The following is a 16,533-nucleotide window of genomic DNA, read 5'->3' on the forward strand; positions in this document are numbered from 1 at the left end:
ATTCGAGATCGGCCTGTAATTGACTAATTCTGAAGGATCAAGTTGCATTTTTTTAACAAGCGGTTTAATCATAGCCAGCTTAAAGTTTTTTGGTACGTATCCTAGAGACAAAGAGGAATTAATGATATTAAGAAGAGGATCTATGACCTCTGGAAGCATCTCTTTCAGTAGCTTAGTCGGTATAGGGTCTAACATACATGTTGTAGATTTAGATGATTTAACGAGTTTAGTAAATTCTTCCTCTCCTATAGCAATGAATGAATCAAATTTTTCCTCAGGGAGACTACAATGCACTGCCTGATGCGATACTGTAGTAGACGGTTGCATAGTTATAATTTTATCCCTGATATTATCAATCTTATAAGTGAAGAAGTTCATAAAGTCATTACTGCTGCGCTGCTTGGAACCTTCTGTGTTTGAAGCTTTCTTTTTCGTTAGTTTAGCCACTGTTTCAAATAAATACCTAGGATTATGTTTATTTTCTTCTAATAGGTTTGAAAAATAAGCAGATCTAGCAGCTTTTAAAGCCTCTCTGTAAGCAATCGAGCTCTCTTTCCATGAAATGCGAAATACCTCTAATTTTGTTTTCTTCCAGTTGCGCTCCATTTTTCTGGCTGCTCTCTTAAGGGCCAGAGTGTGCTCGTTGTACCACGGCGTTGGATTATTTTCTTTAATCTTCTTTAAGCGCAAAGGAGCAACTGTGTCTAAAGTGCTGGAAAAGAGAGAGTTAAAAGTTTCTGTTGCAATATCAAGTTTTTCTAAGCTATCCGGGATGCTAAAATGATGAAACTGATCAGGAAGATTATTAATAAAGCAATCTTTAGTAGCAGAAGTGATAGGTCTAACATATTTGTAACACGGAGTCGGCTTTGCAGCCTTGGCTAAATGTAATTTACACGAGACTAGATAATGATCTGAGATGTCATCGCTCTGCTGCAGAATTTCAACGGCATCAACATCTATTCCATGTGATAATATTAGATCTAGAGTATGATTACGACGATGAGTAGGTCCTGACACGTGTTGTCTAACTCCAATTGAGTTTACAATGTCTTTAAATGCCAATCCCAATGCATCTTTTTCATTATCGATGTGTATATTAAAATCACCAACAATTAGTACTTTATCTGCAGCCAATACTAACTCTGATAGAAAGTCCGCAAATTCTTTGATAAAGTCTGTATGGTGCCCTGGTGGCCTGTATACAGTAGCCAGCACAAATCTCAAACGTGATTTATCATTTTTACTATATATTTTTACATTAAGCACTAACACTTCAAAAGAATTATATTCGAAACTTGATTTCTTAGTGGTTTTGAAAATATTACTATAAATTACAGCAACACCACCCCCTTTGCGTTTCAGACGGGGTTCATGTTTATAACAGTAATCTTGCGGGGTGGACTCATTTAAAGTAATGTAATCGTTTGGTTTTAGCCAGGTTTCTGTCAAACACAGCACATCTAGGTTATTATCTGAAATCATATCATTAACAATGAGTGCTTTTGAAGTAAGCGATCGAATATTCAGCAACCCAAGCTTTATCATTTGCTCATCTGTATTATAGCTGTTTTTTATTTGTTGAACATCAATTAAATTTTTAACCTTAGATAGGTTTAAACATTTTTTGGATTTCCAAAATCGGGGAACAGACACAGTCTCTATATGATGATAGCTAGGTGAAAGAGGCTCTATGTGATGGGATTTATCTGACCTGGGTGACGCGAGGCCGCTAGCAGACGGTTGGTTTAGCCAGTCTGTCTGCTTCCTGACCTGGTGCCCAATTTGTCATGTTTGAGCTCTAAGACTATGAGCCAAACTAAATCATAAGTAAAAACTGAACTGTTACCTGATTTATGTATAACGAGTGATTCCCTACATTATTACAGGACGTGTGCAAGTCAAGAAGTTCCATGAACGCAAACATAGAAAGCGCGCGTCCCGAAAACCAGCGTCTCAGCGCGCGAATACTGAATTTAATTGTCTTTCAGTTCTTGCGCTTGTACTGACGAATTCAAGTGAATGTAGACAGTATATTCAAATGGGGTCCGTGCGTTCGATATTAAAGGGGCAGCAGTCTTATAAACCTGCTGCTGTGTTTTAAAGTTAATCAAACAAAGGACAAATAAATACCTCACTACTCTTTACTAAATAGGCTGCCTTTTGTAACTTTACAAAAATATCTATCTATATTTAATTTATTCAGTAATGAATATGCAGTGTTTTTTTTTTTTTTTTTCACATTTGATTGATTACTGTAGTTTTTGTTGTAGTATCAAAATTGGAATAAAGAATTGATATTTTACTGTGTCCAAACATTTGTACCACTGACAGCACTGAGCCCTGCTGGAGCTGCTCTAAATATGTGCTGTACTATTAAATGAAAGATAAAATATGATAGAGCAATAGAATGAAGAGTGAACGTAACAGAAGCTCATACAATGCATTTTAGCAGGCTTAATTAAGCATCAAAATAACTAAAGGAAATATTTATTTGATGAACAAATTAAGCCAACTAATATGATTTATATTCTTTTGGTTTCTCTACCAATACATTTAAAAATGACAAATGCAGTGAAAATACAGGTATCGGTTATACGGTATCGGTATCGGCGAGTACCAGAAATTAAAGTATCAGTATCGTACTCGTTCTCGAAAAAGTGGTATCGGTGCATCCCTACTTATTTATTCATTTATTTAAAAATGAATTAATCTTAAGTGCTTTCATTTGTCTCAAAGTTGTCTAACAAGTGATTTAGTACACCAGTCTTTAAAACTAAATATGCAGAGATGATCCTATTCCCACTAATCTACTTCAAGCCATTTCTTCCTCAGTTGTACCCACACTCACGCACATCATCAACACCTCTCTTCACACTGGTACCTTTCCCTCAGCATTTAAGCAGGCTCGGGTAACCCCACTGCTTAAGAAACCCACTCTAAATCCAGCACATCTGGAAAATTACAGACCGGTATTCCTTCTTCCATTCGTTGCGAAAACACTTGAACGAGTTGTTTTCAACCAGATCTCTTCCTTTCGTACACAGAACAACCTCCTGGACAACAATCAGTCTGGTTTCAAAAGCGGACACTCAACTGAGACTGCCCTGCTCTCAGTAATTGAAGCTCTGAGACTGACAAGAACAGCTTCCAAATCTTCTGCTGGATCTGTCTTCTGCCTTTGACACAGTTAACCACCAGATCCTCCTGTCAATCCTAAAGATGAAGGGCATCTCGAGAACCGCACTCCAATGGTTCACGTCTTACCTCTCAGGTAGGTCCTTCAGGGTGTCGTGGAGGGGTGAGGTGTCTAAGACCCAACATCTAGCTACTGGAGTGCCTCAGGGCTCAGTGCTTGGACCACTTCTCTTCTCCATCTACATGACATCACTAGGATCTGTGATTCAGAAACATGGCTTTTCCTATCACTGCTACGCTGATGACACACAACTCTACCTCTCATTCCAGCCTGATGATCCGATGGTAGCTGCTCGCATCTCAGCCTGACTCTCATTTCTGGCTGGATGAAGGACCACCACCTTCAGCTAAACCTTGCGAAGACAGAGCTGCTTGTGGTCCCAGCCAACCCAACACTTCATCACAACTTCACCATTCAGCTAGGCTCGTCATCCATAACTCCATCAAGGTCAGCCAGGAACCTTGGAGTTGTAATTGATGATCAATTGAACTTCACAGACCACATTTCTAGAACTACCCAGTCCTGCAGCTTTGCCTTGTACAACATTAGGAGGATCAGGCCCGGTTGTATCTCTCAATTAGTGTTACTGGATCTTAGTGCTGCATTTGATACCATTAACCACAACATTTTTTTGAATAGACTCAAAAATTATGTTGGCATTAGTGGAATTGCACTAGCATGGTTTAAATCATACTTATCTGACCGTTATCAGTTTGTAGCAGTAAATGAAGAGATGTCATATCAATCAAAAGTTTAATATGGAGTACCACAAGGCTCAGTACTAGGACCGTTGCTGTTCACTCTGTACATGCTACCCTTGGGAGATATCATTAGGAAGCATGGAATGAGTTTTCACTGTTATGCTGATGATACTCAGCTCTATACTGTATTTCTTTGCTCCCCGACGAAAAGCACCAGTTCACAAAATTAACAGAATACATAGCTGATATAAAAATTTGGATGACAGAGTTTCTAATTATTGGGCAAAAAACCTCTGCACGTATTAACCCAGAATACTATCTAACAATTGATTGCTGCTCTGTCAAGTCTTCGTCGTCGGTTAGGAACCTGGGTGTGCTCTTTGATACCAATCTTTATCTTAATCTTTATCTAATCTTTAAAAATGCGGAACAATTAGTTCATGCGTTCATGACCTCAAGGCTAGATTATTGTTACGCTCTACTGGGTGGTTGCCCTGCACGCATAATAAACAAAGTCCAGTTGGTCCAAAACGCAGCAGCTAGAGTTCTTACTAGAACCAGGAAATATGACCATATTAGCCCCGGTGGGTATTAGATGGTGGACCTGCGCCTGGACCCATCCAAGACGCATCCCTGAAGTGCCAGCCTCATCAGCCCTGTGAAGGCCTTATCGACACGACAGCCATCAGCACTGATCCTCAACAAACTCGTCTCCATACCGGCGTGATGACTCCGACTTCCAACCAGATGGAACTGGATACTATTCTGAATGTTCTGATCCAATCTGACTTCTGACCTGTAATGGTGCCTGAATCATAATCATACACAGTTCGCTCGTTGGCCAGAGGAGAACTGTCCCCTGACTGAGCCTGGGTTCTCCCAAGGTTTTTTTCTCCATTCTGTCACCTGATGGAGTTTTGGTTACTTGCCACTGTTGCCTTGGCTTTTGGCTTGCTTAGTTGGGGACATTTAATATTCAACAATATTATTATACGATGATGCAATTTTCTTCTAGAAACAAACTTTGTTGTATTATTTTCATGTTATTACTGTGAAGCTGCTTTGATACAATCTTAATTGTAAAAAGCGCTATATAAATGTGACTTTAAAAATAAATAAAACCATGTACATGTGCATGTTTTTTACATGTACTGCGTTAAACTGAGAAGGGTCATAGCACTTGCATATTGTTGTCCTACTGTTAGTTTAACTGCTTCTATTGTTCTCATTTGTAAGTTGCTTTGGATAAAAGCGTCTGCTAAATGAATAAATGTAAATGTAAATGTATCAGAAGTTCGACTTGTTTGATGTTTTTCTCCTCAGCAAATAACCTGCCTGGGTGATTTTCTTTTGTAACGAACAAAACCTCTCTGGGAAACAGCATGTAAGTGCAGCTGTTTCACAGAACTGCGATCTCCAATCAATTTGGTCGCAAATCACAACTGCAAACACCCTTAATGCTGTAAACTACACTTACGTGGGTTAAGTGGGCTCTGAGTCGTGTATTTGCCTAAGGCCAGCGTTCTGAAGCCAGCAGGAGTAGGATGAAGAGATTCAGCAGGAGATTTGGTCTGTCCTCACAACCCAGAACCTCCATTTCACTCTCACAGCTGTGTTTACACCTCTCATGCGCCATCTGAATACACCCAAGAGTCCTTGGGTTACAGAAGTACCCCTTTTTCAAACAAAAAGGAGCTGCTGCTCGACATGAGAATCTGTGGACTTCGGAACCTGCTCATTTCCTCTGACTCTGACAGCAGAATTATGACCAGAAACAGACATACAGTAGCACAGTCTTTGCCTATGTTCAGAATAGCATGCATAAGATAATACTCTTAAGTAAGTAAGGCAGTTTGCAAATTAGGACATTATGAATAATTCAAATCCGGAAGAAACCCCATTAAAAACTTCTGTTGGTGCTGAACTCTGTTTTCAAATCTAAGATGTTCTGGCAGCAGCAACGGTTGAGTTTGTCACCGTCCCAACACACATACATTTATTCAGATCTGACCTTTTGATGCAGCCTGTGGGTTTTTCCAGTGTGGCATGTCATTTAATGCACCGTACTTAACCACCATCTCTGTGTAAGTTGTATGTAATCACAGGGATTTTTACTTTTGTGTGGGAAAGAGATGGGGGGAAAAAAGGCAAGAATATTACAATATTCAGGGTTTCACACATGCACGGATAACAGCACGGCTGTTAACAAGAATCAAACACAGAGGTCAATTTTAACACGTTTTTATTCCAGTAACAGTGAATTGACAAACATACTGTATGAGACTATATTTTATTAGTATTAAAAAATCAAAAATATTCAGTGCATTTGGGGCACAACTGGAAACTTCAAGTGGTTACTTCATATGGATGGACAATGCACAATTTGTATTATTCATGTTAAACTTAATTCACTTTTACTTACAAATGTAATATCCAAACAATGAATGACTGTTGTAGCGCTACAGTTATTATATCCAGTGGGATACTATGCCCTTCATAAATGTTTTACATTGAATTGCAAATAAAAAACAATTTAAGTTCAACCATTTTTAAAAAGTTTGCAGTACCAGGACAAATTATACATTTCGTACGTTCATAATGTTGCATGGTATGAAAAATGAATGATGACAAAGTAGTGAGGGATTGAAAAATAAATCACTTAACTGTATTATTCAGTAGCTATTTCTGAAGAATACTAGTGGTGTTTGCTGTCAAAACAACTTAAAACAAGCTGGTCTATGCTGGTTCAGTTGGGTTCCAATTCTGGCCAAGCTGGTGTTTTAAACAGTTTTATTCATTAATGAATTTATTATTTATCTGCTTGTTCATTTGTACCAAAAACAACTTCAGTCAATTCCCTTTATCATAATATAATGTGCATCTGGCACAATTCCCAATGGGAGACTACTGAATGTCTTAAGTGTGGATTAAACAAGAACAAAGAATGAGGAGAACCAACTGCTTGCAGATGGAACTGCAATATTACACAAAATATCAGCATTAAATGCCCTTCAACAAGATCTAATAAACATCAAAAGCTTCACAAGATCCACAACTTTCCTGCAATTAGTAGTGCTTGTATCTTTCTACCACCAGCTGCTAATGAACTTGCTTGTTAAGTAATGGTGATTTAAGCAGAAGTTTCATAATGACTGCCATATGGTGAAAATGTTTTCAGGTTGTATCTATAAGAAGAAAAAAAATGCGTCTACTAAAATAGAATTTTAATTAAGCTTTACAATTCGCCATCACAGAAATTTAGGCCGTCAAGTGTTTTGAAACCCATTTCACAAGCTTTTAACACTGACCTGCTCAGGCTTGACTTTCAACTGAGAATCATGCGTTCACATTATCAAGAGTCAAAGGGTGAAAGTATTCTCTGAATGACTCACAAGAGCATGGAAAACCCTTTAACTTTGCTTCTTACTTTCCACTGATATGATTTCTTCAGATGCAGGGGAATAAAATACCCAAGCAGCTCTGTGGCGTGGTTAACTACAAAGAACATGATTCACTAAAGGTCGACCAGACTGAGGCCCTCAAGGAAATGTTCTGTCTGAATAGTTTAGGCCATGATTATGGTAAAATAAGATTTAATACATGGATCAGCATTCTCTACCAGTAAGTAAAACACCTCCTATGTATTGACAGAGGCAGAATTAACTGACAATTTATCATGAGCCTTTGAGTCATGCGATGTTTTTCATCTGAGGACCTGGATTTCCCAAAATCACAAGATCAATTAATATAGGAGACATTCTTTTTCTGGAATAGTGAACAGTAGAGTTGCGAGCCTCACATTTTGCACCACACATGCCCAGTGAAAAATGATTTCATTTACTCATCCTCATGTCTTTCCAAACCAAAATTACCTGTTCACTCCGACTATCCTGGTTACCATTTTTCAGTATTATAAAAATGAATGAGGACTGGAGCTAGAAGGGTCCAAAATGACAATAAAGCGCACAAAAATGGAGCGCAGATAGCTTTGTGTGAAGAAACAGATCAAAATTGACATAATTCTTCACCAAAAATCTTGACATCCATCCCTAGTGATGTCTGATTTCTTGATGTCATTCTAAAATTCTCCTTTCACTGTGAAGAGTTGCAGGACAATGTCCCACCAGTCCATGTTTCGGATTCTCGTCCACAGACCACAGAAATATAAGCAGCATGGCACAATGGTTCATATACTCATTGTCTCCAAATTATGACCAGAGATGGATATTAAGTCTGCTGTTTAATAAAGAACCAATGTAGGAGAATAGTTATTATGCGCAAACAGCGGGAAACTCTAAACTCAAAAAAATCAATTCTGATTTAAAGCTTGTGACATATAAACATAGACACTGACTCAATGATCCAGTAACACTGATGCACTTGAGAAAAATGAGCACTAAATTAATTCTTTAGTGCTTATCACACAAATATATGACAAGTTGTACGGCCATATTTAATGATACTTTTTTTTAAATCTTCCGTTTCCATTTATTGTAACTGCATTGAAAGGAGTCACCAGTACATCAGTACGAATGACGTGAGGGTGAGTAAATGATGACAACATTTCAATTTCACTATTCCTTAAACATAATTTCAACTCAAACAGCAAGAGGAAGCTGCCAGATCATAAGCATGCTTTCTGTGGTGGCTGCTATCGAACCCTCCTTCAGTCGACGGAAGCCCTTCCCGCCTGAGATGACCGCTACCGAGGTTACCCTGTCCCTCCTCACCCCTTCCCTCTCGCAGGGCCGACCCCTGACCCACATGTCTGGATCGTCGCTGAGTTCGTAAATAGAGCCATCTTCCATGCTGTGTTCCAGAGATTCTAAAGACGAGTCTGAGGCTTCGTCCCCTCGTGCGGTTAACGGTCGCCCGGGCAACCCTGAGGTTGAGCGGAGGCGGTACTGTAGCAACAAGCCCCGCCCCTTCCCTTTGCCCTCCACATGGGCGGAAACACTGGGCTGCTGGAGAGATTCCTGAGACGACGAGTCACTCCGATCCTCCACTCCACAGGCCGAATCATGCCCTTCCACCATAGAATCCCGCTTCAGAAGATCAGGAGATAAAGTGCTGGAAAGGGCAACTAAGAAATCCACAGGCCCACAGTGTGCATTAAGGGATATCATCCCCTTACCTGTGCCACAGTAAAACACACAGAGCTCAGACGGCTTTAATCAGTAAAAAAAGCAGCAATGCCAGAGGGTAAGAAAACCCTTAAAATTTGATTTCTATTATTACACATTTAAATACATATTACATAGGACTTTGAATTAAAGGAATTGTTCAGAAAATTGGTCATTATGCTAATCTTCGCTTGTTCCCATCCCCTAGACAGTTTTTTTCTTCTTCTGCGGAACACAAAAGATACAATTTTGAAGATTTTTTTTTCCATAAAAGACACTTCATTGTGGTGATGCCCCAGACGTCTTGCTCCAAAAACTCATAAAGGTAGTCAATTGACTTTTAAATTACACTGCCGTTCACTGCTGTTTTGTAATAAATAAATAAAATATTCAGCTGTATTAAACTGATCAAAAGTGACAATAAGACAAAAGATTTCAAATAAATACTGTTCTTTTGAACTTTCTATTCATCAATAAAAAATAAAAAAAAAATAAAAAAACAACTATTAAGCAGCACAAATTTTATAATAAAAATCAATGTTTCTTGAGCAGACAATTAGAATGATTTCTGAAGGATCATGTGACACTGAAGCCTGGAGTAATGGATACGGAAAATTCAGTTTTACATTACAGGAAAAAATTACATTTTATAATAAAATAGAAAATTGGTATTTTAAACAGTAATAATATTTCACAATACTGTTTTTACTGTATTTTTGATCAAATAAATGCAGCTTCGGTGAGCACAAGAGACTTCTTCCAAAAACATTACATAAAATCGACCCAAATCTTATTTATTCATGGAAATCTTTCTGCTTCAGCTCTTAGCAAATACAACACTTATGTGTGTGTCATGTCAGGTTGCATATTAAATATTTGGTTACAAGACATTTGAAACTTCTTTTAGAGAGCTTCGCAATGAACTGACAAACGGAAAAGACTTTGTAAAGACAAAATTATATTTTTGTGTTCCACAGGAAAAAGCACACAGGTTTGGAAGAACATGGTATCGAGTAAATAATGACAGTAGTTACATTTTGGGGTTCTTTTAACAAAGGGCTAACTATTTGAATCATTATGTAATTGTCCTGTCATTGCAGAGGAGACTTTCCAAAAGAACTAAAGGCAAGTTATGTATTATGAAGAGCCCCCCCATCTGTGTACCTGTAATTTTGGGGATGCCCTCCAGCTTGGGCACAGGCAGGGTGATGATAATGCCCTGGGCAGTTCCCACCCATAGCAGCCCCTGGCAAATCAGCAGGCTGGTAACTCTCATGCTCCTTTGACCTTCAGAAGAAAAAAGAAGAAAAAAAAAAAGGCATCACCATCACGACTTCTTTATATCTATGTTGTATGATACTATTTTTAGCCAACTTTGAAAAGAACAAACTATACTAAAGACTATATATATATTTTTAAAGCGTTTTCGCATTTGGCTCCTAAACTCTGGTACAGCCTTCCTGATAATGTTCGGGGCTCAGACTCCCTCTCCCAGTTTAAATTTGGATTAAAGACACATAATGCACCTCATAACCTTGTACTCCAGTTATATCAGATACAGTGCACATAATTATCTTTACTTAATGTTATGAACAGCAGCTACTCTAATTATTTTCCATTTGCTTTTCTGTTTTATCTCGGGATGTCCATTCCGAGGTAACTAGAGTATGCCAGCTCCAGTTTGGATCATTACGAAGACTTCAGATGGCCCAATACCTGTGAAGAGATGACTCCGACTCATGCGAGGACTTCAGATGACGCAAACTCTGAATCAACTTATGCCACTGCCAAATTTACTATATATTGTAATCATTATGATCACAACCTGTAATAATTGCTTTAATGAGATGATTGTTTCTGCCTAAATGAATACATGTCAGCTAACTGCATGATTTGTATTATCTTAGAACTGCACATTTTTGACATATAGACATCAATTCACAATAAATGTGAATTGAATAGATTTAAAAAAAAATAAAAAAAAAACTTTTCTGCTTTTATATCAACAAATCAGCGTTTCTGTGACCCAGAAAAAAAGAAGAAAAACACAGCACACCGTTATGCTCTTCTCTGGTCAATTATAGCAGTGGTATGACAACATTTAGATTGCTGTTGTTTAGACAAAAAGCAACATGGAACATTTGAATGACTTTATTCACAATACCCAAATACAATACCCAATACCCCAGAAATCAGAAATCAGAAAGCAACCACAGTATAATTAAATCAAAAAAGAATTAGACGGTGGCTCGCTTTGCATGAATGAACGGCAAGTGGCTAATTGATTAATTTTCACGGCATGCTGTCTGTAGTTTGCTATAGAACTTGGAGAGTCTTTGGCTAATGTGTAAATGAAGCATTTTCAGTATGGTAGTTAGTCACCAGGAAATCACTGAAGGTCATGAAAAAACATTAGCGAATGCACTGCATTAGGAAGAGCTCATTCTTAGAAATGTCAGCTGTCCAGTTCTGCAGAACATTCACCTATTATACATTCTGTTTCTGTGCAAGAGGGATCACCTTGATAATATATTGTCAAATAAATCTGCAGTACTACAGTAATGCACATGAATTCATGAATGCTGAAAACATAAGATGCTGAGGTTTGGGAAAAAAATGCATATTGCATTATTAGATGTCCTTGTAGTTGATGCATAATGTGTACTAGAACTTTTTTTGCATCATAATCATTGAGATTTTAACTTAATCCGTTAACATTTGGTAGAGAAACAGCCAACATGAATTAATCAAGAATACATTCTCAACATTTATTTGATTAATCTTGATTAATGTTAATTTCTACATATATTCAAATATGTTCACATTTCATGTTTTATAAAGTAATATTATTGTACTGTAATCAAAGATGAATTAACAATAGTATATTTATAAATAAACATTAACCTAGATTAATAAATGCTGTAAAATGTATTAATTGAAAGTAAATAATCGAAATAAAGAACCTTTGTTCTCATCTGAATATATAAGGGAAGATAACTGGTCATAACAGTTATTTTCAATCAACTGAAGTTAATTTCAAGGTTTTATGTAGTCTCAATTTTCAATTTCTTTTCAACGCATTTCATTTCATTTCAATATTTCATGTTAACTTTCAATTAATATGAGGTAATAAAAGCTGCATGTTTAATATAGAAATTATTTAAGATTTTTACATTGCAGGTCACACTTACTTATGATGGTATTATTATTATTATGCAAAATAACTAACTACAATATTAATTTAAGGGCAGTTTAAATATAAAATTAAATATGTAAATGTATTATTTTATTATATAATATTTTATTATTATAAAAAATGCAAAAGTTTCAAAGATTCTCTTCTGTATAATATCAACTTTCCCGAAGGATCTGACTTCTCCAGCTATTATTAAAGAGGAAGGATTCAGCCTCAGTGTGTTAAAGAGATGTCTGGCTTGCTTATCGTTTTCTAGCTGAGGAGAAACTGCAGAATAATCGGTTGCTTTAAGACAATAATTAATTCATCACCCATCACTTGCGAGCAAACCTGTGGGATTAGCAGACCATTGATCTGTAATAACTCTATCAGTCCTCCTATGTGTGATGTGTGCGGATTAGCATATTCAGGATAACCAATGGGATGTTCTGTGGGCCTAGGGTAAAAAAAGAGGAAGAAGGCTTCTGCCAAAGCTTATTTTCACTTTTGTGCTCCGTGGACTGTAAACCCCCCGATATAACACGTAATCGTAGCGTTACCTCACCTAACATGAACTACATATTTAAACACAGCTAGCTGCGCAGGTTTGACAACAGCCTCAGGGTTGCAGGACCTTCGCTGCAATACTCACCTTTTCTCCCTCACGTGTCTTTTGAAATACAGCAGTAAATTTGATCCAAAGGTTTGATGTTCTCGCTCGCCGATAAAAAAAACCTGAGGTATATCTTTTCTTTTTTTTCTTTTTTTCTTGAGATGCGGCTATAGCAACAGGCCAGTTGACATTAATTTGCTCTGGCCAGTTCCTCAAGTCTGCAACACCACTTTGGTTTTATTCTTCTCCTTCTCCTTTGTATTCCACTTGATCGCAATTGTCTGTGACAACCGGAGAATCGTGGCTAAACGTGGACGATCGCATTCAAGTGAAATCAAACATTATTAGACCGTCTGAAAGGAGTTATTCTGCTCCGGAGGATTCTGCGAGCTACTGGAGCGATGCCGCAGATTTTCTTTTTATATAGCCTGATGTGTGGCGCGGAATTGAACTGAAGCGACAGTTTGCTGCGTGGATATGTAAACAATATTTATAAACTACGCTTTTTGGTGCCCTTGCGTATAATGAATGTTTACATGCGCTACCTTTCACAGAAGGCTTTGCCTTGTACACATTTCATCTAACAGTAAAGGAGGGATGAAGTAAAAGGAATTTGGTCATTTTAAGATTTAAGTGGATCCAAGGGATATTAAGACAGCTAAAGGTGAGTATTCAGAGGTAAAAATTACCAACATGCCACGGCTGCTGATGTCATGAACAGAGCGTTGCCATGGCAACATTTCAAATGGAAAGCTTTGTCTGTGCCATTTTGACTTTTCCTGCCTGTAACCCCACAGCTCCATTACTGCTCTGCGGGATCTTAAGTTAGCTACTTATTCACGGTCTATCCCTGGAGAGCCAGCCTACAGGAACCATTCCAAAAAGAACTTCTCCGTTATTACCTTTTTATCACTAGAAGAGTGGTTCAAAGAAAAGATGGAAACAAGCACTGATCAAGCATGTGAAGGCATACAAAAATGTCTAAATTCAAATGAATGGAGATTTACAGGGTCAAAGGAGAGATACTCACTGGGGTTGTAAAACGACGAGGGTGTGGAAATGTTGATCTCCTGCAAGTGTTCCAGCGTTTCCGTATGGAACAAGCGTATAGAGGAACCTTCTGAAAAGGCCATCCATACGCCCCCTCCGGCTCGTACCATGTGGGCCACGCTCACCATCGGGTCCTGATGGACCTCAAATCTCTAGGACAGAATGGAGGACAATGGAGATTGGAATTATCTAACTTCATATTGATACAGGTCAAGTGGAACAGCATGTCACATTTCTCAAATCAAAATAGCCTCCGCTACACTATTGAGAGGAAAAAGAAAAACAATTAAAGGCAAAATTTACACCCAAAAAGAAACTATCATCATTTAAAAACCTTGATGTCATTCTAAACCTGTGTGAGTTTCTTTCTTCAGAGGGAATACAAATGTCAAATATCTTTTTTTGTGCGTTTCTCAGAAGAAATCCTCTTTGACAAGACGTCAAATGATACAGAATTTTAAGAATCTTGACACGAGTCACTAAAATCTTTAAAATTGTGCAAGACATTTTTATGGATTTTGCAAATTGTCTTTCCAAACATTTTGCTCAACTGTCAACACTGGAACATTTTCGTTTGAATTCTGAAGACCCATTATGCATTTGAGTTACATTTATTCAGTGGGAATTCAGCAAATACTCATTTCCAAAGGGATGATACATGCCATATTATCTTTAATATGAAATTCACACTGAAATTGTACCAAATTCTGTGCACAGCAAGAAAAAAAACTATAATAATGCTGTGTAAAGCCTAAACGAGAGGTGATTAACATCTTCCGACCGGCAATCAGATGGTCAGAAGAATTTCGGACATGCCAGAATTAAATGGCAGTATTAAGAATTTAATACATAAATTGGAAATGCTAAATCCTCTTGATATCTATAGCCGATGCTTTTGACAATATATCTGGATACAGGATTTCATGGTCTATTGACGCAACCGGCATGGGGGTTAAGTCGCAGCTCGATGATCGGATCGTATTGTGTGAGCACATAAATCGTGAGTTTACATCGCAAGCGATTTACTCGTACAGTGCGAGTTGCTAACCTTGCTGAAATCGCACATAAATCACACAGTGTATTCCCGGCCTAACAGAAAGGTGTAACCTCCTAATCTAGGTTGCAGTTGAGATGTTTGACCTACGTCCTTACCTGGGAAGTATAAACATGACATTAATATTACCCTCATAATAATGCTAATTCATTTCAGACTATAGTCACATCACTTTACTAATGTGTTAAAAGGTGGACTGGAGAACCCGCGACCAATGAGAATCAACAAGCAGAAAAGATTGGAACACAGTTTGGTACAGAACTCAATAAGGCATGACAAAAACAAGCAGTTAAAAAACTCCATCTCCTTTTTCCTCTCATTTGCTTTCACTTCTCCATTACCTCACAAACAGAAAATTGAACTATAATGACAAAGGGTCCTGTTGCAAACGTATCTCGTTTTTAGTATCCCCTTTTATTCTCAGTGCAGTACATCTGCAAGGACTCCCTCACACTCAAGTGGTTTGAAAATCAGAACAATGAGCATTCAGCCACTCAAGGTGGCATGAGAGAGTGAAAATCTTGTTTTTGAAGAGTGCACACTATTAAGTAACACATTCTAGCATATATGAAATGTTTAGAGAGTTGCTTTTAAAGGACATTTTCATATTTTTCAAGATCATGCTCAGATATGGTGCAGGTCAATAGCTGCGTTTCCATTACCCTTCAGATTGTGCAAATTGAAATTGTGAATTGAAAATACGCCCAATGGAAACACGTACATTTTGCAAAAACTCCCATATATCGCAAAAAAAGTTTTTACGCTCACATGAGGTTGTCTTTCAGGCAATTCGAAAAAGGATTGTTTTGCAAAACTGCAAACAGTTTTTTTCGCATTGACAGGTACCCTGGCGTACGTACAAGTCGATAATTCTTTAAAGATGATGCAGTATGTTTAGACAGAAGAGTATTACGGGAAGACTGGACACTAAACAACAAAGGAATGCCACAATTCATCAAGACCATGAAGCATATAGGAGGAAGAAACACCTAGAAACACCTCATACATGGCCGCTCCTACATATAAAGGGCTTTCCTTGACATTAATGCTTGGATAACAAGCCTTCGATTAAAAATAATGGCTAGTGCGGTGGCTGGGATTTACATAAACCTACCAACATCCGTCGGCATGATTTTTGGAATGACTTGTCGCGAGAGGAAAAAATTACGTTTTAGATGCATAACATCGGTTAGTAGAAAAGCCTTAATTTTTCAATCGTTTTTGATCAACATTTAGAAAATATCGCAAAAGTTTTGCACAAATCTGTAATGGAAACGCAGCTATTTTCTACATACTGAAAGATCCAAAAATGACGAGCAATTTAAGGCTCTTTGTATCATTTTATTCTCCTGAGAACACAGTGTGCCTGCATCAAGTCCAAACTTTCTGTTGGAAAAATAGTTCAGAGCTGATTTATGGTGTTCTGTATTACCAGACACACAAAACAATGAAAGTAGATCTCAAAAGCAGCCACTGAGGTGGATAAGGGCATTCACATCTTCACATTTCTCTTTTCCCAGGTCGTGTTCCTACACTGATCCCTGCAAAACACCACAGGGCTCCATTAAAGGCAAAACCTAAGTACTTGGATTGCTCTGCTCCAGGGAAACCCTGAATT

The 16,533-nt window shown here is 37.9% G+C and overlaps 1 protein-coding gene across 2 annotated transcripts in view; it reads right to left on the reverse strand.

The window, feature by feature from the left end:
• Positions 1-6,125: 6,125 nt before the first annotated feature.
• Positions 6,126-16,533, reverse strand: part of arhgef10la (Rho guanine nucleotide exchange factor (GEF) 10-like a) — a 128,285-nt gene continuing 117,877 nt past the window's right edge. For both annotated transcript variants that reach the window (XM_084396155.1, XM_084396154.1), the window contains 3 exons: positions 13,842-14,013; positions 10,188-10,310; positions 6,126-9,034 (listed from right to left, as the gene is read on the reverse strand). In XM_084396155.1, the coding sequence (XP_084252281.1) occupies positions 8,499-9,034; positions 10,188-10,310; positions 13,842-14,013 (831 nt within the window). In that variant the 3' untranslated portion in view covers positions 6,126-8,498. The remainder of the gene's footprint in view (positions 9,035-10,187; positions 10,311-13,841; positions 14,014-16,533) is intronic.

Source organism: Rutilus rutilus, assembly GCF_951802725.1.
Source record: "Rutilus rutilus genome assembly, chromosome: 22".
Taxonomy (NCBI): Eukaryota; Metazoa; Chordata; class Actinopteri; order Cypriniformes; family Leuciscidae; genus Rutilus; species Rutilus rutilus.